Here is a 24,165-nt window from a genome sequence, read left to right on the forward strand (position 1 = left end):
AAAGAGGAATGTAAGACGGCAAAGTGTAATTGGAACCTGACCAGGACGCAAGGACTGAATCCCTACTATTGCGAAAGGGACAATGGAACTCTTAAGACCACAAGTTCTCAAGACCATGGCTTCATGTCTCGCCAGAAAGCCAGCACATCCAACCGTGTAGCATCCCCTATCGTCATGCTGGGCATGTGCTCAGGCAGCGCTGACTCAGAGAGAGGAGTGTGAGTCACTGACAGCACAATTACTTGCCAAAGGCATGTAGGGCAGAGGTATTCCACCATCTGTAACCACTGGTCAGCTTCAGGTCCCTTTAGAAACCTATTTGACATTAGGTTAGTTCTCTTCTCTTTTCAGCTGGATTCACAGACCAGAGAGACAGAGTCCTCTGCGCTACGGACCCTTCATTTGTGATGGTTCCAGGTAAATGTCTTGACGTATGTTGAAATGGATCCCAGGCACCTTCTCTCCAGCCGATTGTTACCTGAAATGAATGTTGTGCAAATCGTAGGGCACGACCTAGTACCCATCAATGCAAAAATACCCCCCCCCCCCGCACCCACACACTCCCTCTTCTGCAGTTGATAATTAACCCTTAGCTCTCATGTCCCCTAGAACACCAGCACTAAAATGAAACCTTAGACTCCCGCCCACTCCAAGAGCTCCAGGGGGGCCGCTGAGAGATCATCTGAACTCGGGATGGAAACGCCCCATTAGCGCGTTCGGTCCATTCCCGCCACAAGGGTCCAATGCTAGGCTGGCACCGTTAGGGGTCCGGCTCCCAGCGTGCGTCTGATCACATCGGTGGGCTTTAGAGGAAAGGGCATTAGGACCCTGAGGATCTCGCTCTCTTTTTCTGCTCTGCAGGACTGAGCCGTGAGAGCCGAGCTAAAACAAACAGCTGTGACTGTAAGAGCCAGCCAAACCGAGAGAGGGAGAATCCTGTCACCAGCCCCCTCCTCTCCCCCACCCCCCTTACACAGACCTGACCCGTCTCTCTCCTGAGCCCCAACCTCTTCTCCAGTTTATCAGGCTCCCACGCTCCACTGGGGCTTTCGGGATGAGGAGGATCAGGGCTAATGCCATTGCAATCCTGACTGTAGCCTGGATCCTGGGCACTTTCTATTACTTATGGCAGGACAACAAGCCTCATTCAGCAGCATCCAGCAAATCCCCTAGCAGCAGCGGCAGAAATGGGCAGAGATCAGCTGCGAGGCTGGAGAGCCACAGGGAAGATGGGACCATCCCCCTCACTGTAAGTGAGACACGCTCGCAGAGCGGATCACATTTTAATTCTTCAGCAGCGATTGATGCAGGGAAATTGCATTGCATGTTGGTGCTGCTGCCGGGTGAGGTGTTGGCAGGACCATTAATCTAGTTTGTCAGAGATTGGTGGGGGCTGGTGAATGAAGGGGGGGATACATTAGAGGAGGTGTTAGGTTTGCATGGGTTTCTTTATATTTATTTTAGCATTCTGGCTTGTAACCATGACAGCACTTACAACTGGGGAGCACTATCCAAAGGCTTGGAGAAATAGACTACCGCTGAATGTAAAGTGTTTGCAAGTCGTGTCCACTGGATGGCCAGGGTCTGTTTGACTGGGAGCTGGATTTCCTGTTTGGTAAGAAAGGGGTGGATGAAGCAGCCGTGAAGGCTTTTTGGGTTGTATTCAAGCTGCATGTTTTAAATGAGGCCAGAAGGATTTGCATTTGCAGAAAACAGTTTCTTCGGTCCTGGGCTCCATGATCCTTGCTCTGGAAGGATTGTGAGGGTCAGGGCCTGGGGGAGTAATATTGCAACACCCACACTGCCATGTGGCGGGTTTGGTGGTCTCAGCTGCATCATCCATTAGTTGTTGTACATCCTAGTGTGAGAGCACAGCACAGCGTGCGAGCCTGGAAGTTAAAACTGAATTAAGCCAGAGGAAGCTCTCTGCTGTTAGACTCATGTTTCGGTTGAGCTCAGAGGAGACAGGAGGGGTAGGCAGCCCTGGTTTATCCCTGCTTACATCCAGACTGGCTCCCTGCTTCCCACCTATTTGATTTCTGACCCCCGGGCCCCATTTGAGGCACTGTATCAAAAAGACCTGCACTCTGCTTTTCCTGGGGATGTCCAGGAGTTTGGCAGTGGGGTCAAATAGAGCTTCTGCTCTCCCTGTATTAGGGGAGATAAGAACCATTACGGTCTTTCGGTTTTTCCTCTTTCAGGCTGCAAGGTAATAATAAAAAGCCACTATTTACTGTAAGAGATAATACAAATAACCAAATAAAAAACTCATTGAGTCCATTCTCAGTGGTAACCTGGGTAAGACCGCTCAGAAATTGGAAGATGTCATTGTTTATGTTTGTCTATGAATCATCTGGTTACACAGACATGGAAAGGAACAGAAACAGCATGGTCTAATAGTTAGAGTAGGAGCCTGGACACCAGGATTCTTGTCTTTTCTTAGTGACTTGCTTTGTAACTTTGGCCAATATCCCAGTTTCTCCATCTTTAAATTAGGGCTAATGTGTAACCATCACATGGGGGTCACGAGGCTTAATTTATTAATGTGTATAAAACACTATGAGATCCTATGAGAGATGCTTTAACAATTGGTGTGTGTATATATATATATATATGTGTATATATATGTGTATATATATATATATATAACATAAGAACGGCCATACTGGGTCAGACCAAAAGTCTATCTAGCCCAGTATCCTGTCTTCCAACAGTGACTGTTGCCAGGTGCCCCAGAGAGAATGAACAGAACAGGCAATCCTCAAGTGATCCATCCTCTGTCACCCACTTCCAGCTTCTGGCAAACAGAGGCTAGGGACACCATCCCTGCCCATCCTAGCTAATAGCCATTGATGGACCTATCCTCCATGAACTTATCTAGTTCTCTTTTGACTCCTGTTATAGTCCTGGCCTTCACAACATCCTCTGGCAAAGAGTTCCACAGGTTGGCTTCCGTATGTTGCCTTATAACCAAGGAACTCTACAAGAAAGGTCATGTGGTGAAGGTGTAAGGCTAGAGTCAGGAGACCTGGGGTCTGTTCCTAACTGGGCCACAGAGATCCCAATTTCCAGTGTGCTCTTGGACAAGCCACTTTGCCTGTTTCATAGTTTTTCCATCTGTAAAATGAGGGAAATCATAAACTTAGCTACCTCTCTGAGGGGTTGTGTGACTTCATGCCTTCATGTTTGCAAAACCTCTTGAAATCCTCAGAGGGAAGATGCTGTAGAAGTGCCAAGTCTTATTATATTACTAATGTGTGATATGTATGTGCGCATGCTCATAGACATACACAAATGGTGTGATGATAAACTGTAGTCATTATTATTAAAATATGGCATTATTGGTGGAGAACCATAAAAATTGTCATTAAAAAAAATAGGGATGGGTCAGACTGACCTGGGCTTCCATCCCAAACCCATTAATACAGAGGGATAATGCTGCTCTCTGCCTCCCCATTCCTCTCTGTAATTGGAGTCATAGGATTTGCTACCATACTGGTCTATCTACTCCAGATTCCTGTCTCCAGTAGTGGCCAATAGGTAATGGGAGAAAGGAAGGTGAAACCCCCCTGTAATGCACCTGACTGACTGTGCAGTGCTGTACATGGAATACTTCTTCCTGACCCCTGCAATGATCAGTTTGTACAAGAAGCAGGAGAATGGAAGCAGTCAGATCTTCTGAGTGACCATGTTTCTCAAATATATTATATACACAATGTACTTTCCTAAATGTTCTGTCTGCTGCTGTGAGAGTCAAGCCAATCAAATGCCGTATTCTTGCTGATGTGACCCCCTGCGGTGGCATTACTGTTGATTTGGCACCACAGTGAGAGAGTAACGGGACTTTACTGTGATGGAATGTGAATAACAAGCAGTCAGTCCCATTTGTAGCAGTCTCATTGGATTGCTAGAGACAGCGCTGGGAGGAGGTGAGGCAGAGGAATAACCGAGGAGCCAGTCTGGGGTGGGAGGGGGAAGATCTGTGGACAGAGAAGCTGGAGAGCAGGGTGGTTGACATGCATTCCTGCAGGCTCTCTCCTAGGCGCACTTGGCGAAGGTTGTGATTTTTCAATGCATATAAAATGTGACGTTTTAGTTGCTTTTATACAGGAACAGAAGCTATTAATATATAGAGAAACAGGTGCTCCTGGCTCTGTAGTGCCTTCATCTCTGGTCTCCTTAAGGAGTTAATTACTTTGCATAATAAACAATGTCAACACTATTTGTTTACTAGGTGTATCTATTGGCTGTTAACTTTTCCAAAGTTCCAGGGTGTTTAGATTTACAGTTTTGGTTTGGCCCACTATAGAATTGTTAAGGTAAGCCACACAGTTTGGCTCCAGATTCAGATGTATCTCTGGTTTTTGTGGCTGGCATCTGGGGATTTGTTTGAGCCTCATCCTAATGTGATTAAGATCCTTTGGAAACACGTTGTTTTGTAGTTTTAAAACTCTCTTTTTACTGCTTTTGTCTGCAAATCTCTTCTTCGGCCAAGTGAGTCGAGAAGTTCTGCTCTGTGCCGTTGCAAATCCCAGGTGAATGACATGTTTAAAAAAATGGAAATGCCTTTGGGGGTTTTACGGGACTCATTTTATCCCCTCTTGAGATGGAAAATAAAAATATCTCCAGGTAAAACCTACAGCTGACTAAATGGAGAATGAGCACATAGCAAGGCCACGAAATAACTGCCTGACTTCTGATGGCCAATGTGAGCCTGAATTTCAAACTTGGGTGCCTAAAATTTTGAGTCTGCTATGGAAATCTCTATATCAACCCTAATCATTAGTGGGAGGTCAGGTGCTACAGTGATGGGTCTCCAAGAAATACCTTAGACTAGATAATATTGGACACTCAAATCCCTGTTCTAGGCACAGAAGTTTTAAAATTTGGCCTCTCTGGGACAAAAGTCATCCTTGGTTTCATCCCACTGAAATCCAGGGCTTTGGAGCAGAGCCTGGAGCTGGAGCACAGACCAGTAGGTTTTTGCCCGGAGCTGGAGCGGAGCCGGAGCGGAGCAATTCAAAAATTTGATTGCTCCAAATCCCCGCTGAAATCAACAGATTTAGCTCCTCAGGTTTAAAAAAATAAATGAACATACTGACTAGGTCAGCTTTGGAAATCATCTGCAAAGCTGTTGTCCCTTCTGAAATAAACATGTAGATGGACTAGTAAAAATCTGCTATAGGCTATGTCTACACTACGCAGCTTTTAGTGACACAGCTGTGCCGCTACAGCCGTGCCTCTAAAAGACGCACAGTTTAGCAGCTGTTTGTCAGTGCTCCTGCCAACAAAAAACTTCCACCTGCAACGAGCGGCGTTGGCGTTCTGCCGACAAAGCACTGTTCACACCGGTGCTTATCATCGACAAAACTTTTGTCTTTCAGGGGGATGTTTTTTTTTTTTTTAACACCTCTTAAAAAGTTTTGTCTTTCACTTGCCATTGTAGACATAGCCATAGTTACAGACAAAGCTCAACTTCTGTGTGTCTGGCTCTCCAAATTCCCTCACCAAAGACCGCACATGATCTACAAATAGCTGGTGGTTGTTCCTGTAGGATGGGGGACCCAAAATACAGCCCAAGAGCCAAAGGCAAATGCTCAGTGCTGAGTTACTGTTATTATTTAATATTAAATACAGCCCACAGAATCCAAAGGGGCAAGCTCACTCACATGCAGTTATCACAAAGTTATCTGCACCGCTGTGTAGTGATGAGGCGTGTGAAAATGAAACAGTTGCATGAAGGGGATCATGGCATCCCTAGAGAGGCTGTAGAGGGGGCCCAGCACCAATCCCAAACAGGCTAGCACAGAATAGTTATTGGGATAACCGTGGGAATCCATCCTTACCTGGCATCAGTGGTCCAGAAGGGCAGTGGATGCTATTGACTCGTAGGCGGAAAGAGCAGCAGTGAAAGGAGTGAGGTGCAGCCCTGCTGCCTGGGTACAGGTTGGGGGTGAATTCTGACCCTTCTTGGAGTAACCCACCCACAGCTTGATTAACCCAGACTAGTATGGGAAGGATTAAAAATTCACCCAAAATACATTCTCTCTGGTCACTCTTTTTTTTTAATAAACTGCAGGCTGAGAACAAATCAGAATCTGATCAGCTGAGCTGCAGGACTTGGTTGCTGGTGAATTGAGCCAACAAGCACTCCCTGTTCATTTCTCAAGGAAGGAGCAAATACCACAGTCCTGGATATTTATTTTTTATGTTTAACAACATGGTACTTTTCTTAGGAGTATCCCTGAGGCTCCTGCACGTTGCTCACATGGCTCTCTCTGTTGCAGCGTTTGGGCTTTTCTGAAAAACAGCATTCCAATAAATGTGCCCTCCTTTCTCTTTCTCCCCAGTGGGATGATGTCTTCAGCTCCCCATAGATTTCCCTTACACAGAAACTTTAAAATGGGTGATCAAAGGGTTCTTGGCAATACTTACACACTGAATTTCAATGGGTTAATCATTCGCCTCTTTTCTTCCATCTCTGTTAGCACAGATGTGATGGACACTTGCTTCCCTTCCCAAAAGACTGAGAAAGCTGCCCAGTACATTCATGCCCTGTAAAATCCGTGGTCCTAAACGTGAGTCTTTTGAGGAGAGTGAAGCCACTGTTGTCACACAGCGAATGCCTGCATGTCAGGTACATGGCTGATGCACAGTTTTGAAAATGGAGCCTCACTGCTGTCTCTCCATGTAGTGGTGGTGATGATGCAAAAGGCATAGTAATAATTTGCATTTCCCCAATAATCAAAGGCTGGGCATATGGCCACCTTTACTAGAGAATTACTGATGATTGAGTTGGGTGATCTTGTCCAGTGACACTGGAACAATTTGTATAGTGGGGATGCTGAGAGCCTTTGAACCAATCTGTGAACCCTGTATATGATGGAAACCACTTCAAGCCATGGGTGCAGCAGCACCCCTAGTTCCAGCATCTATGATCTTGTCTGTCCTGCAGGGCTGGTACAGGATTGTTCCCTATGGTTTATTCTCCCATACTCTTGTCCTATCCAGTTTTATACATCCCAAGCAATGTCCCTCACATCTTTTAGGAGACTATTCTACAGCTGATAGATCTCACTGTCTAATATTCTGTCTATATTTCCTTCCATAAAATCCCATTACTCTTTGGTGTGGTAGAAAGAGAGCCTGAGACATAAGGCCTTGTATCCATTTCTATTTTGTATCAATATCCATTTTGACCAGCCTAAATAATACATCTCCCCTGTTGGTGTTTGTTAACAAATCCTTTACCCTTCTCTCCTTCCGTCTGAAGATTTCAAAATACTCTGCAAACATGAGTGGATTAAGCTTCACCACCTACTGTGAGATAGGGAGCAGTATTATCTCCATTTTACAGATAGGGAAAGTGAGGCATGGGGGTTAAGAGACTTGCCCGGGGTCACACAGTGAGTCAGTGGAAGAGTCAGGTAAAGGACACAGATCTTCTTACTCCTAGTCCTGCGTTTTAGCTGTAAGGCCATTCTCCCTGCTCCCCCTTTTACTATCCTCTTACACCCTTTAGATCCTGATAGATTTAACTGCAATTTAGCACTCTACTGATAATCAGTTCTATTTATTTGTAACAAACTATTGGGGAAATAGAGAGTGCGTGTGTGCATTTTAAAAAGCCCCCTGCTAGATCTGATACCCTCAAACTCTGATACCCTTACACTTCACATGTCTGAACCAGCTATTTCTAGCTGACATTTACTGGTGCTCCTGAGCTCCCTAATAGTCCTGTGGAATGGTTATGTCGTCCCTCCCCCCCTTCCCATTTGCTGCTGTCAAAACCAGATATGATATTTCACTCACAACTGGGATAAACTGCATCTTTCATGGTTCAATAGGCGATCTCTTTTATTCTACAGAGGTTTCTATCCCACTGGGCTCCCTAGGCTTGTGTGCCTGCCTGGAGGCAGTTCTTGTCAGTTTCAGTGCTGTAGCTATGGGAATACAGGTGGCTCCCAAATAAATAAATAAAATAACTGCAAGAGAAAGAACTCCCTGTAGCGGCACTTTACCATGCTCATGAAATACAGGTTTTATTTCACGTCCTGCTGTGTTGCTGAGGAGGTAGAACCTAATAATTAAGAATATATCACAGCTCATAAAAGCGTCCTTTTGAGCTGGGAGAAATCTGGTTTCTGTAGAATTTTACTCTTCCTAGTTAATTTGTGCTTGACCGTCCCATAGTCAATAATTTGCCTTGTTGTCCCGGTTTAAGAATTTAACCAAGTTTCTTCTTCTACCACGCTGGGTCGATGCAAATTGATTTGCATCTGTACATGATCATAAAGTGGCAGTCCCTGCCAGCCTGTTTGATCTCTTTAAGGCTGCTCATTGAATCTGCATTTTTGTATAAGATGTGCTCTACAAAGTAGGTGATCAGACTGGATTCGGAGAGAATCCAAAGCAGTTCAGACTTTTGTGCAAACCTTTGAATGCCTCATAATATTCAGCGTCTTGTGAAATATTGATGTTTTTCTTAAAATGACCTTTTCCCCCACAGAAAACTATTTCTTCTCCTGCATCATTAAAGGAAAGAGGAATGTTGCAGAGTTCTTGGGCTCTTCCTCATGCTAGAATGCAGGACTGTCTTGAAGGAGGGTCTTGCTAAAACTAGCTTGCAGGAGGGGTTGTTGGGCCATTATCTGCATGCCTTCACAGATTCCACATTCTAGAACCTGGCCTGCTTTGATGGAGACCTATGGTTCGGATCTCAAATTCTTTCCTTCTTATAGCTGATTCACCAGAAGTCATAGGACTCTATGAGAACCATCCCTAGAGTCCAAGTCCTGGGTGAACGTAAACTGTTCTGTCCATAGTGTGGCTAACTCTCCTGCCCATAGTTCTGCTAGTGTCCTTCACAGAATGCCTGTATCATCTGGATATGAAGAAGGGGGTTCTTCCCTGGATACTAGTAGGCTCACAAGAGCATTTTCCCCTTCTTTGGGTTTATTCCAGTAGTGTAGTTGAGGATAAACATGTGTAAACAGAGTTTACCAACTTCTCATTTTAGGAATATGGCATTTACCACCGTCCAGTCTGGAGTGCCAAAAAGTTTAGTTCACCTTCACCCACTTCTTTTTTTTTTTACCACTACACCGCTGGTCTGTCCTGTTTAATACTTGGTTGGGAGACCCCTCTGAGAAAGCAAAATGCTGATGGGAAACCCTCATGAAAAATCCGGATGCCACAAGAAGTTGCGTTGGTGATTCAGTAGGTTTTGCTCTTCCCTTGCATACTGGATGGGACCCATGTCCCAGTGCGTGAAGAAGCGTTGTGCTGCTGGTGGAGGTACTGTCACATTCTGGGGTACAATCCAGACCTGTCACCACCTGCCCTATAGCCCTGAGTGCCTCCAAGTACTGTGCTGCCAAAGCTCTCTTGTCTGGACGCTTCCAGCCAGCATACAAGCCTGCACTGAGTGTGGGTGAGTTAAGCAGCCCTGGTTCAGCACTCTGACCGCAGCAGCCTGCCTACAATACCACAGTCCCTCTGGTTACCCCGGCAAGATGGACTCCACTGCCCCCCAATAGCAAATTTTCCCAAATCCATGTGCTCTGCAGTGTCCAGCCCTTTCCTGGAACACTCAGAGAAATAATAAGGTCCGTTTGCACCTTTTAAAGAGACAAAAGAACATCACAGCTTATTAAATTAACTGGGGTAAATACACCCTTCCCTTCAAGTACAGCATTGACCTGGTTTATTGTAAAAAACAAACAAACAAGTTTATTAACAAAAGGACATAGGTTAAGTGATACCAAGTAGGAGAACTAAAGTTAGAAAGAATTACAAATAGATAAAATCAAATACACTTTCTAATGGCTAAGACCTGACTTACCAAGCTACAGTCTTTGTTCAAGGTAGTTTCCTTACCAGTCTTCCATTCCCAGAACTTTGACTCCCTTGGCTGAAGGATCCATTTTTCTAAGCTTGCAGAGCTCAGTCCAGTGATATTGGTGAGATGTGAAAACGTGTACCCGAGCAGGCCTAGTCATTAATGTTTCTATGGCATCTTTTGCAAGAGTAGAGGTACTAGAAATTTCTGCAGAACACTAAATCTATCTGTGTAATTAAATTCTCCTTGTGGTTTCAACTGGATAAAGTATGCTACATTTTCTGTCCTGCAGATCTATGAGTGTTGCATTTCATCCCAAAGGTGGCTGGCTGCTTTTCAGAGGTGGTTGAAAATTTTTATCTCATGTGAAGGCCCATGAAGTCTGTGGTTTATTGTAGGCAGATATTCACTTCAGGGGACAAGACCTCTAACACTTAAGGTTTGTTGTACATATTCCTGTTGTGGCAAGGCCCACGATGCTTGTGGTTTCTGCTGTCCTTTGGATGTTTCTCACAAACCACAGGTGAGTGAGCTATGCCAGCTCTGTAGAATAAGAATGGTTGATAAATGCGTCTCTGGGAGTGTTACTGCACAAGCAAGATTCTGTAAGAGTTTGACAGCTTTATATTTTATTTACAGTGTTTACATTTTGGAACTGTAGGAATGCTATTTGCCTAAATGGCAGAAAATGATTTCATATTTAATTTGTTTCAGTGGCACACATGGGGCTTAAAAAAATTTAAGTAAAATAAACAAAACAAACCCATCACAATAATTAAAAAAAATCCTGTCAGCTGTGTCTGAGGGCTTCCCTCAGTACCTTAATTCTGAATTCAAGTGGCTAGGTGGTTCTACCAATATTCTGCTCTTGGAGAGCATGCTGCTCTGCCTGTGGCATGATTTTTTGGTGGGGCCAAAGGTGAGGTGCTCCTTAAGTTAACCCCACAGTCTACTTATTATTTATATTTTGGCAACGCCTAGGAGCGCGAACCATGGACCAGGACCCATTCATGCTAAGTGCTGTACAAACACAGAACAGAAAGATGATCCCTTCTCTGACCCTTTCCAACAAAGTGGGTGGGAGCGTATGGGTTAGGGAACACATCCATCACTTGCTCCAAGGTTTAGGCAGCTAGTGCTTCAGTAATCCACAGCCACTTCCCATGTGAGGCTCTCCCCATAGTCTTTGCCTCAGTCTGCAAAATGTCCCCCATCAGAGATCACAGTACTAAAACCTGGTAATACACATGCACACACTGGAGTCCGGAGCTTTCCAGTTTGCCCTACAATCCTGATTGGATGGAGCATAGGTGAAGGGGAGGATTCTCAAATCCTTGGCTCTTTTAAAGGGCTACACCCTGCAATAGCATAGTCATTACATGTAATAACACTGCAATACCAGATCTGCTTGCAGGCACTGCAAAGTGAAGCATGGATCCTGTCTCTTGATGCTCACCTGAGGAGGATATGAACTGCCATATGCCTGAAGATGAAGTCAGGACAGGAAAAAAAAATCATTCTTTCCATTTTAACTGAGCTGTATTGTGGTTGTCAGTGTTGAAATATGACTTAATTATCCTTGCTGGAAAAACACAGCACAGCAGAAAGGGAGTAAAAGAAACAGAGTCAATTGTGCTGAGGATGAAAAAATATTCTAGCCATTTGCTTACTGTTCTTATTTGTGTCCGTGTCTTTCTCTACTGAGCTTCCATACCAGATAGGAAGTAATTCAGTGGTTGGAACTAGCATCTACCTTCGTAATGGATAAAATAACTTTCTAAAGGAGAGGCTGACTAGGCCTGTTTCTGTTTGTCCTGGGAACTGCTGCAAAACACCTTTCACACCACAGGAGCCTCTCTAGATCCCATCTTCTAAGAAGTTCTACATGTCCCAGAGTCTAGCTGGTTCTAACTTGGTAACCCTTTCCCTCTTCTCTGACTGGCTTTATTCTCTTGCATTTTCCTTCCTTTCACTGCTTCAATCATATCTTCCAGTTTTTTCCTCCGTCTTGGGTTTCATGCCATGAAGTGTGATAAGGTGTGAATTGATCATTCTTAACCTGTACCTCAGTTAGGTAGAAACGAAGGATGGTTTTGTGGTTAAGGCACGGGACTGGGAATCAGGAGACCTTGCTTCTGTTCCTGGTTGAACCGCAGTCTCAGTCTGTGACAATGGGTAAGTCACTTAAACTATGCTATGCCTCAGTTTCCCCATCTGTAAAATGGAGCTGTTGTGAGGCTTAGTTCATGAATGTTTTTTAAGTGCTTCAGGTGACAGGAGCTATACAGGGCTGGCTAATAGGTGAACTTGTGTTGGATGGCATGAGAGTGGCTCAGCTGTATAAGCTGTCATCCTAGATGCTATCTGTCTGAGCATTTCCCGTGCACGCTCCAGCAGGGTTAGAGCTGGTCCACATTTTTCCAGCAGGATGTTTTTGCATTGGAAAATACTGTTTCATTGAAATCAAAACTTTCCGTGGGAACGTGTTTATTTTGACTAAATTTCCTTTTGAAAAACGAGCTGGAAAAGTATTTTGATATAGTCGAAAAATTTCAACCGTCTCAGAATGGAACATTGTGATTTTTTGTTTAGAAATGACTTTTTGTGTCAATATTTATTTTATATTATAAATTGTAATGTAAAAAGAGACAAAGTAGGAATGAAATGTTTGTTTTCTCAAAATGGAACGTTGCGATTGACCTGAAATGAATTGTTTTCAAAAAAATTCATTTCATGAGAATTTTTTTTGTTCGGATTTGTATGAAAACAAATTTCAAAATGCCGGAATTTCCTGTTGAACAGAAATTCCAAATTTTGAGCAGCTTTTACCAGGTTATTGGTGTATTCACATCCCAAAGCACTACACCATCTAGTATGATTGTTGTAAGCCTGAGTGACTATCATATTGGAAACTGCTGCAAATCAGAACTGAGGTGCACTAGCAAAGCTGGGGGTGGGGCGGCAGATGGTGTCTCAGCAGCAGACTAGCAGAGGCTGCTGCAGGTCAAGAATGAAGTGCTTTGCAGAGCTGTGTGAAAAGCCAAGGACTGCATTCAAGAGGACTGACAGTTGCGGATTGACTGGTAAAGCTTACACACTGCCTGCTGGTCTCTACCATTCACTATTATAGATCACACTTTCACTTTTGTGAGCACCTTTATTTATTTATTTATTATCCAAAAACGGAAAAGAGGGACTAGAGCCTGGCCATTCCCCACTGATGCTCATGAGGCAAGATTGTGCTTGTAGTTGTATGCTGTTATTTAGACAGTGAGATGTGTGTGCACGCGCACGTATGTGTATACATAAAAATGAGAGAGAGAGAGAGAGAGAGAGGTCTTCAGGGCCCCATTTATACAGAGAAATTGCCCATGTTGTGAAATATGGTTTCAGAGCATGGGCAATTTTCCAGTGCTGATTGAACCTAGCCGTTTGATAGGCAGCTGTGTGTTCCCTTTGGAATTGCCTTCTCTTGGCTGCTTATAGTGGGATCCTTTCTGCTCTGACTTCTGCCGTGTTCTTTTTAATTGGGTAATGCAAATCTGGCAGATGTGTCTGTTTCTTAGCTACGTTCTTGTGACGGGTTGGATCACAGAAACCCCCTTGGGAGCTGCCACCCGATGTGCAAAGACTACCCCTGCTTCTGTTTTCCCTGCCAGCTCAGGACTCCAGCACCCTGTCTTGCTGAGCCAGACACTCCCATCTGCTCCAACACAGACCCAGGGTCTGAATTACTTGTCCCAAAGCTGCAAGTTTACCTGAAAACAGCACACAGAAATGTGCTTGTCTTTAGCACTCAGATGCCCAACTCCCAATGGGGTCTAAACCCAGATAAATCAGTTTTACCCTGCATAAAGCTTATGCAGAGTAAACTCATAAATTGTTCGCCCTCTATAACACTGATAGAGAGAGATGCACAGTTGTTTGCTCCCCTAGGTATTAATACATACTCTGAGTAAATTACTAAATAAAAAGTGATTTTATTAAATACAGACAGTAGGATTTAAGTAGTTCCAAGTAGTAACAGACAGAACAAAGTAAGTCACCAAGCAAAATAAAATAAAATGCGCAAATCTATGCCTAATCAAACTGAATACAGATAATCTCACCCTCAGAGATGCTTCAGTAAGTTTCTTCTCAGACTGGACACCTTCCAGGCCTGGGCACAATTCTTTCCCCTGGTACAGCTCTTGTTGCAGCTCAGGTGATAGCTAGGGGATTCTTCATGATGGCTCCTCTCTCCCCTTTGTTCTGTTCCACCCCTTTATATATCTTTTGCATAAGGCGGGAACCCTTTGTCCCTCTGGGTTTCCACCCCCCCTCACTGGAAAAGCACCAGGTTAAAGATGGGTTCCAGTTCAGGTGACCTGATCACATGTCACTGCAAGACTTCATTGCCCACTTGCCAGCACACACATATACAGGAAGACTCACAGGTAAATACAGCCATCTGCAGACAATGGTCCTTGTTAATGGGAGTCATCAAGATTCCAAACCATCATTAATGGCCTACACTTTACATAATTACAATAGGCCCTCAGAGTTATATTTTATATTTCTAGTTTTAGATACAAGAGTGGTACATTTCTACAAATCGGATGATCATACTCAGTAGATTATAAGCTTTGTAATGATACCTTACAAGAGACCTTTTGCATGAAGCATATCCCAGTTACGTTATACTCACTTATTACCATATTTTTCTAAAACTATCCCAGTTACATTATATTCACTTATTATCATGTTTTTATAAAACTATATAGACTGCATAACATCACAGTTCTACTTTCTGACTTGAAAGAAAAGAGGAGAGGGCTCACTGTCTGCAGGGAAACGGTTCTAGTCAACCTGAAGAGGCAATGTTAAGACTTTCCTGATGTGTTGTGGCAGGGCTCATGGTTATAAGATTTGACTCTCTGGATACTTAGCCTCCAAAAAGTCTCTGAGTGGTTTGGGTTAAAGCCGTACTTTCTCATTTAATTAAATGAGAGCCAATAGTGACCACTCTGTTAAGGCTGCCTGAAGTTTTCCATTACCAGTCCCTTGTTTTCAATCTCTTATAACTTCCCAAATTTGTCACCTTTTGAGCTGAATGTTTCCAGTCTTGGTCTCTCCGTGCAGGTGACTATTTTTTTAAATAATAACAATAATGGTAATAATAATTAATAAGTTAATAATAATTTAAATAAAAGTTTAAACAGTTATTTTAGGGCACTGGGAAAATGGGGGAATATATTTTCCTCACTATTAAAGCAATACAAATTAAACCTTTTTTTGAACAGGCCTTATGTCGAAACAGCTGTGGGCTGAAGCTTGGGTGGGGAAAGAACTCTTATTGTGGAGAGGTGTCTTTGAGTGTTCCCATAAAAGTTCTTTTTGATAGACTCAATTATGAATCATTGAAAATCGCACTTTGTCCATGTGCAGAATGTTCTGAACGGAGTTTTCTCACTCACCTCAAAGTGCCTGGCTAACTTAAGTGCACGGTGAAAAATCTAGTGAATGGCACAATGAATGCGGTAAGGCTTGTGCGTTTTGTAAAGAGACGAGTGCATGGCTCCTAAGGCTTAGCTTACAGGAGAGGGGCTTTCTGGAAAGTGAATGGGATCGGGTGTTCCAGTGGAATTTAGCCAACTAATTCTATATAATAGAGTTTCTTTTTTACATCTATTTTTCTTAAGAAATTTCATTAGAGAATTGTAAAGATGGTAAAGCACTCCAATTAGGAATGTTGAACTTATATGTGTAACCTTGTCTAACTCACGGTATATATATATATATATATATATATAGTACAACAACATGGTAATTAATTACATGATCACGTATTATTTTTATTTCTCAAACAATATAATACAGGCTTTTGTACTGTCTTAGAGTATGTCTTCGCTGCAGAGTTAATTCAAGTTATCTGCATTTGAGTTACGTCTCTTACATTAGGCTAACTTGCATGAGAGTGGCCACATTGAAATAACACTTGAGCTGCCGGGGCCTCCCTGGTGCTGCACTCACTTGTGTGGCAGGCAGTAATACTTTCAGGGCCATATCCCGTGGGTCCTTGCGCTGCAGTAAAATGATCTGCTCTATGAATTCTTTTCAAGTGCATTATGGGAGAAGCTGCTTGTCTTTTCTGGGAACACGTGGGGAATTGTGGGAAGGCAGTGGTGCACTAGCAGCACTCCAGGGGCGCTAGTCTGTGTGCACCCTGCAGTACAGTTCTTTTAACATCTGCTGAGTTGTGTTAACTTTGCAAAAAACAATCCCCTGGATGCATGTGTGTTGCATCTGACAGTACTGTGTATGCTAGAGAGAGTCCATTTAAAGTAATTTTAAATGAAAATAAGTTTAAACTACATACTATAGATTAAACACAGCCACGTAGAGTAGTAGTGAAAACTTGCTGGTCTACTTCGGTCATCTAAGCTTGTCATTAAACTAGTTTTGTAGCTAACTTCCTCATGCTCCAAACTGCATCCAAAGAGATCTGTGCAGTTAGCTGAAAAGGAAAACTGTAGGCTGCAATGAGTGGCTCTGCTTAGGGCGTGCCTGCTGGGACGCAGCTGTGCTGGGACGGCTTCCTGCTTTTCCCCTCTGGTAAAGTCATCAGTGCAGCAGGTTTTAAGAGCTCTCCAGCATAGAACTTGCTGGGACAACATGCAGAGTGGACATCTTTTGAGGCATAGGATATCCCTGGACTCCTTTAGATGAATCCTCTTACCATTTTGAATCTTTGTGTCTTAGTTAATGGGGATTTAGGCCTCTCAATTTGTCCCAACTCATCTCAATTTTCCCCCTTTCTTGTTAGATAAAGAATTATACTGTCACATTAAACTTTAAAGGGGATTGGATTGTTGTATATCTTTTCTCTCTTCTAAATGTCTGCTAAGAGACCATATGAATTAGGGGCAGGAATGGATAAAAAGATATGATCACTGTCTGCTGAAGGAGAAGAGGGCAATTAGATTCTCTAACCTTTTCTTCTCCTTTGCATTCTCCTTGCAGCTACTGCATTGGATACTCTTTGAGCTGCTAACCAGTGACAACACCATGTCAAATTTCCTATAAGTCACCCTCCATAATTACATTACACAATGGGGAGGATTCCTTGCAGTCAGCTGGGGGAGAATTCTTCAGCACAGGCACTGCATGGGCTACTGTAGGTGGCCCAATGCAAACCACCTTACCAGCCTCAGTATAAAAATGTGCTGGGGACATGACCGTGTGTTGGAATGGATTTCCCAAACTGCATGCTGTTACAGAGATTCTGGGATGCAGATCTTCCCACAAGAGTCTGACATAATATAGAGTAGCCGCCCCATGAGTGTCAAGCTGACCCCTCACCAGCCCAGAATCCAGAGGGCGCACAGATAACCTAAACCACCCTGTGCCTTCCATCTCCCGGGCTTCTCCCATGCATGCTGCAACTCCTAGAGACACAGCATGCAATCTTACTTAGTATTTATAGCTCAGTTTCTTCAGTTTGGTTCAATGGAATTTTGACATTGAATCATTTCATTTAAAATGTAGAAATCTGAATTAAAAAGAAAATCTATGGAAGAATCTTCACCCGTATTGGAAAACAGAATCCCAGGACTACAGAATGACAGTTTAAAAACTCCCTAACTAGTGTAACAGCAAAATTGAGCTCTTGGAACATAATGCTACCATGTGCAATATTCATTTATTAGGTGCACCAGCATATCCTGAAATTGAATCTTGTAACAGATTAAGTGTTTGGAATCCACATTACAGCATCAAGTTTCTTATCTTGCTCTCCTGTAGTACTTCAGAATTCCACTAAATTATGTCTCACACTGCTATGCCTAAGTCTCCAAAGTGGTGTATAGAGCTTTCGGTGTGGCTTTTACAGCTCTCTGGGACAAGGACAGAATTATGAAGCATGGAAGCAGAAGGGTATTTTGAAATATAAGCGCAAAAGATTCACATCTTTCCAGACCTGACTGTGGCAGCTGAGTCTCAGTGGAAAAGATTTTAAAATCTTGGATCAGAATTTTCTTTTATCTGAAGGTATCAATTGTTCAGTATTTTTCTTCCAGGTAAACTCCAGGTCATCGTCACTGGAAGCGTTGTTGTATATAAAAAAAGTTTGGATTGATGGTGTGAAAAATAAATCTTAGAAATAAAAATGACAAAGTAGATGATCTGTAAGCAAATGTATATATTCATATTTCCCACATACTTGTGTGGCTTATTTGTTTATAGTCTTCATGTTCAGTTGTGTTTTTTGTGTACATGGGAATCTCACTTGGATCCCTTTTTAATAGAGATTTTTTTTAAGCCTCGAGACTGGGGACCCCCTTGTACTAGGCGCTGTATGTGCAAAAGAGAGCCTCTGCCCTCCCACGGCCCCCACCAAATTTACAATCTACGTGGACAAAGCAGACAAAGAGTAGAGGAAAGGAAGTGTTCATCTCCTCACCTTACAGATGAGGAGCGGCGGTTAAGTGGCTTGCCTGAGTTAGCACTGGAATTCAGTGCTGTTGCAGAACCAGCAATAGGACTCAACTTGCCTGAGGCTCAGTCCGGTGCCTGAATTGCAAAGCTATCCTTCCTTTCTAAGGCCGTAGCTAGGCTAGGAAAATAGGTCATGCTTAAAAACATGTTACCTAATATGTTTTAATTAACATTTTAAAATACTTCCTGTTCAAGAGGAATCTCCACTGGCCTGCTACCATTGGAATCTGTTCCATTTGTGCTGGAACAGACCAGAAAATCTAGCCCCATGTAAGCCACTGGCCTACAAGTATTTTCTCAGGCATCAGTGGTTGTGGTGTGGCTTACTCAAGGAGAATGTAAATGTCAGCTTCTCTACAATGCCAAAGGGAATGTTCTATCCACATTGCTGCACGGACAAATTTCTATCTGAAAGATCATGTGGCCACTAATTAGAAAGTAATAGTTTATGCGTCAGAAATGTGAAAATAGGTAGCTGTAGCTTCTGATTTCTATATCACGTTAGCTGGAACTAATTGGCATTTAACAGAGCATTAAACCAGGGACTTAAGGGTATGTCTACACAGCAAGTAGACACCTGCGGCTGGCCCATGCCAGCCGACTTGGGCTGGGACTGTGGGGCTGTTTCACTGCAGTGTAGACATCCGGCCTTGGGCTGGAGGATGAGCTCTAGGACCCTCCCACACATCATAGGATCCTAGAGCCTGGAGCCCTGGACATACAGCAATGGAACAGCCCCGCATCCCAAGCCCTGCGAGCCCAAGTCAGCTGGCCCGGGCCAGCCGTGGGTGTCTAGTTGCTGTGTAGACATACTCTTACTGTCTCAGAATGTATCAGTTGAAGTTCTATCTGTAATTTTATTGTTATCTGATCATGGTAGATTATTATGGGCACTGTGCAATGGTTAGTGGAGGAATAATTCCAGAAGGCAGTAAGTTTTAGGTGCTTCAGTATTTGCTTATTGCTAACATAATGATGCTTTGCACTTACATATGTGCATGAAGATCTCAAAAAATGCTTTACAAAGATGGTAAGTATCATTCTATTTTACAGTTGAGAAACTGGGGGCACAGAAAGGTTAAGGACCTGATTTACAAAGGTGACGAGCACTCGCCATTGATTTCATTTTCACATGTCTGTCCTGCAAATGATTTGATTGGCATCTCTCAGCTGGAATTTAGGCATAGTTTTGATTATCCATAGTTCTATGAAAAAACATGAGATAATATATTCCACTTGTGGCATGAAGGATTTCAGTGTTTCATATCAAAGGATGCTATTTCTCCAGATTTGATGGCTTTTGGATCTGGCATTCCAAATCCATTGCCTCTACTGTATGTGTTACAAGGTGAAAGTTCTTCACTCTTGACTGGAACAAGATGAGCAATAGTAAGTCGTTTCAGGTATGTTTCACTGGCATCTACATAAAAAGACAAAGGTGTCAATGAGAGGCTTATTTACATAAATGTACGACTATATTTATCTTTGAGCCAGTTTCCAGATTAGAGTAAAATCCCTCAGGTGAGACATATGCCATTTGCACTGAGTTTTTAATAAGAAAAATGCAGCATAAGCACAGTTCTTTCTCTCTCTCTCTTTAATATGGTGTGGGACAGGGATTCTGTACATCAGCAGAAGTGTGTATTTCACCCTGTTGTTGTTGTTTACTACTTATACATATTGTGGAAGAGCCTAGAAGTCCCAGTCAGGGATAGGAGCTCCATGTGATCTCTCTGTGCTGACACCATTCGTTTTTCATTATTTTATGAATGTATTGAATAGCTGTCTTTGAGCTGGGATAGTTCCACGAGACTGTTCTTTGTTGAGGAGATTTTTAAAATTTGCACATTGCAAAACTTCTTCATCCCAAAAGTTAAAAATGTAAACTGTAGGGAGCAGTGGAATCTTAACAGCATCTCTTTTATAAAACAGATTTGCCCCTTCCCCAAGCCTTGCCCAGGGGGAAAAAATAGACTACCAAAAGAAAATCTTCCTCAAATGTAGTAGTTTAGCTTTGGTGCTAAGGTACCTACCAAATTTAATTGTATTGGACAAGGACTTTCAGTATTATGACACCCTAAACACAGAGCTGTTCACCAGAGTTTAAAAAGTCTAATTTCTTTTACCACTTTATAGCAAAAGAAGAAGAAGGGAAGAAAGAAAGATTAAATGTAGCTTACTGGATTAATCTAGTTGAAATCTAGTGCACAGCACTGAGCAGTAATTGATTAGACTTCTAATTTGAAAAGTTATTACAATTTTAAAGAGTAGTGTAAAAATGGCTCACTGACTCCAGGGAACTTAAAACAGGACTCCACATGGCTACCGGAGCTGTTGGGTGAGATTGTCAGAAGCACTCCACATTGGCCTAGCTTTGCTCTCACTGAAGTCAGTGGGAGTTCTATCCCTGACATCGGTGGGAGGAGAGCACATTTGCAATCCTACCCTTAAGCGCTTATATTTATTATTTTAGTGGAAGTTTTTAGCCCTTTCCCTTGCAGAGACAGACATCAAAGTATAAACCAATTGCTAAGGAGACTTGCCAAGGGTCAAAAGAGAATTTTTCCAACAAAATTGGATCAGACAAGCTGAGTGTATTAAGACATTTTCAAAAATAAAAGGTTACCACATTTAAACACTGCTAAGATTTATTTTTCCCCAGATCCTACCTGAGAGTTTGGGATGTGCCTGGACATGCCTCCCTGCTGTTCAGTGTCCCCCTACCTCCCTGCACCCAAGATGGTCTTCTAACCCCGGTGGCCCCATTTTTTGGACTTCTTAAGGTGTTTACTTTCTAAGTGACTCTTAAGAGATGTTTGTGGTGGTGGGACTGGTGAGAACACATAGGTTAGGGCAGGGCCGGCTCCAGGGTTTTGGCCGCCCCAAGCAGCCAAACAAACAAACAAACAAAACAAAAAAGCCGTGATCGCGATGGCGATCTGCGGCGGCGATTCGGCGGGAAGTCCTTCGCTCCGAGCAGGAGTGAGGGACTGTCCGCCGAATTGCCGCCGAACAGCTGGACGTGCTGCCCCTCTCCGAAGTGGCCGCCCCAAGCACCTGCTTGGTAAGCTGGTGCCTGGAGCCGGCCCTGGGTTAGGGGAGCAGGGGGACATGAATGGTGTTGGCAGAATAAAGGGCAATGGAAAAGAGAGGAAGCAGTGTGCAGCAGAGAGAGGGGAAATGGAGAAGGGTAGCATGGGAAACAGCAGAATGGGAGGCATTTCTCCCCTCCTACAGCCCTTAAGAGGCTCATTTGCACTCCAAACTGATACCCCTGCAGCTTTGGAATGCTTGTTGGAGTCTTTAAACTATTCTGCAAGCCTTTGCTGACTTGTCAGGGGACTTAACCCTGCCCCTGGAGCCTTGTGGACAAACTCAAGATAGGGGTGCTGGATGCATAAGGGATGGTATACAAGAAGTACAGAGATTGTTGTGGGAGTAGTGGACAAACGGTGTTTCAATGCTGGCTTTGTTGGTGGAGTGAATATGGGGGAAAATCCCTTTGGCCTTGAGTCCTGTGAGCTGGTCTAGGGCCATCACCAGATTTAAACATTGGAATTATTATCAGCCTGAGCTTGTGTGCTAAGGAATGGATACGTGATACATATTATTAATGGAGCAGGAGAGACCACCTCTTCTGTACAGTGACAGAATGTTTCACCATATACTTTAATTCAAGTTGAAGTAGTGATTGAAAAGTATATCCTAAGAGATTTGTAGGAGCTTTTCCTCTCCTGATTTGGGATTAATGGCTTGAGAGCAATTTTCTCTTACCTAAGATAAAAGTTAAGAGAGGGTAAAAGTAAAAGTCCCTTCTCCACCAGTCTTGATATATTCAGTAGGTCTTGGCTTTGAGGTCTTGGGAAAATAACTTGAGCACAAGTTATTTGACTCCAGTGGATAAGTAATTGGAACCTGTTTGATTTGGGAATATCTCTTCAGCTCCTTATTCTCCAGGAGAGTGGCTCTGTTACAACTCTTATCACTTGAAGAAATGAAATGGGAATTCCCAATAACGTGTTCTCAGAAAACGTGTAGTTATAACAATGCTGTATTCAGCCACCTGCCTTCCCAAGAGAGGAGTGGATTGTTGTGTGGTTTTTACGTCGCTTGAAAAGGAGCTGCCATTTGGGGTCTGGTGCATTCTCTCTCTGCTCTGGAGTGGCCTAAGTGTGGCTTTGCTGTGGGTTCTAATTTTGTAGCTTGCAAGTCAAGGGGCATGGACATAGGATTGTGGTGGATCTAGATATACCTTGTGAGAACAGGAGATACAGGTCAGTAATTAGAAGTAAATAGGAACTTATTTATACTGAATAGTCATTTGTTGTGAGGCAGGGGAGCACCACACTTAAAAAGAAATTATAGGACATTAAAGGACAAGGCTGTCCTTAGAAAACTGGATGAGCCAAAACTCTCATATCTTAAAGGTAAACTGTATCAATTAATTAAAACAAATCTGCATGGGTTTTATATTTGCAGGGTCTCTTGTGCTGAAGGACCCAGGTGAATCTGAAGAGGGGTGTTGCACAAAGCTGTATCCTGGCCCTTCCCATAACTGAGAGTGGAATGAGAGTGCTGATTGTTAATCAGCATCGCCTCTCCAGTTAAGTGGAGAGAGCTGCAGCTATGATGTCAGCCTTGTTCAACATCCCTGATCAAAGTCCTCCAAAGTTCTGGTCAAGGTCCTCCAGCTAAGAGAAGAGAAGGACAACTCTGATATATTTAACGTCAGAAGGAAGAAGAGTTTTAAAAAAAGTTAAAACCACTGTGTGGTGAAAAAGGACCAAAAAAACAGCACTGTTCTTGTTTTTGCTTCACAGTTCAACACTGAGAATTAGCCAGTTCTACAAGGTTGCCTGTGGCTACTGGTTGAGGTGGTCATGCTTCTGGAAGATGTGACAGGTCCGGACTTACGGGAGAAGCTGGTTTTGACCAGCATCCTCTTTGGACACCCCTGCCTGCCTGGTTTGTATGAGATGTGCCCTGCTTTCCCTGCCACTGGGTACTCCCAGGTGGAGATATCTGATTGGGGACCTATTGCCCCAGATTAATTCCTCTCATGCCAGTCAAATCCAGCCACAGTGCCGGCTCCAAGCATTGCTTGGTTTGTGGAGGGGAAGAGTCTATAGCTTGCCCAGTCCCATGAGAGTGCCCAGCAAAGGATGAACTTAAATTGCAAACAAGTAAAGGAACGAGAAGGGCTCTCTTGCCTCTTGGTTTAAAATTCTTTTCTTGGTCTAGGCGACTGCTTTATTCTGGGAAGAGGTGGAATTGGGGTGTGTAATGTGCACAGGGAGATGGTGGAATGATGTTTCACTGCTTTCAATGACAGAACATATCAGTCATTTGGGGATTGGTTCTGGTACATTGGTTTTTACGTTATAGCTGAGGAAAGATCTTAAAGCCACAGCTCTGGTGGGTGATGAAAGACCCTCATAAGCTTGCTTTTTTAAAAGACATGATCAATTTTAAGCTTTGGAACTGCTCTGGAATGGTAATTGTCCTGAGATTGGTTTTCACTCAGTGTCGGGTGGAGGATTTGGAGGCAAGAGGCTGCTTTTCATCTCCAAGATCTCAGTTCAGTTCCAAATGCTGAATGGATAGCCTTGGATGAAATGACTTTGTTGCTTGAACAGCTACCGTGAAGACTTACAGTCCCAAAGCACAGCCTTCATTGTGCAATGGGCAGGGTGCAAATAGAGGAGTGCCATTTATGACAGAGGAATCTCCTGGATGAACCTTACTGAATTAAGTTTAATATCTTTGGAGTCTATTGTATTAAATGAATGGTTTACATAACCTTGAGGGCCGGGGAAGTTATGTATTTCAATGGGATTGGTAAATACAGC

At 43.3% G+C, this 24,165-nt stretch overlaps 1 protein-coding gene across 4 annotated transcripts in view; it reads left to right on the forward strand.

Moving 5' to 3' along the window:
* The first annotated feature begins 905 nt into the window (after positions 1 to 905).
* GALNT16 (polypeptide N-acetylgalactosaminyltransferase 16) overlaps positions 906 to 24,165 on the forward strand; it is a 115,387-nt gene continuing 92,127 nt past the window's right edge. For 3 of the 4 annotated variants that reach the window (XR_010600624.1, XM_005305922.5, XM_042849346.2), the window contains exon 1: positions 906 to 1,249. Coding sequence is in view for 3 of the 4 variants with exons in the window: in XM_005305922.5 (XP_005305979.1) it covers positions 1,055 to 1,249 (195 nt within the window). In the remaining variant the exon portion in view is untranslated. Of the gene's footprint in view, positions 1,250 to 1,468; positions 1,616 to 24,165 lie in introns of those variants that run through there. The other variant, XM_005305924.4, reaches the window with a different exon arrangement.

This window comes from Chrysemys picta, chromosome 4, assembly GCF_011386835.1.
Source record: "Chrysemys picta bellii isolate R12L10 chromosome 4, ASM1138683v2, whole genome shotgun sequence".
Lineage (NCBI taxonomy): Eukaryota > Metazoa > Chordata > Testudines > Emydidae > Chrysemys > Chrysemys picta.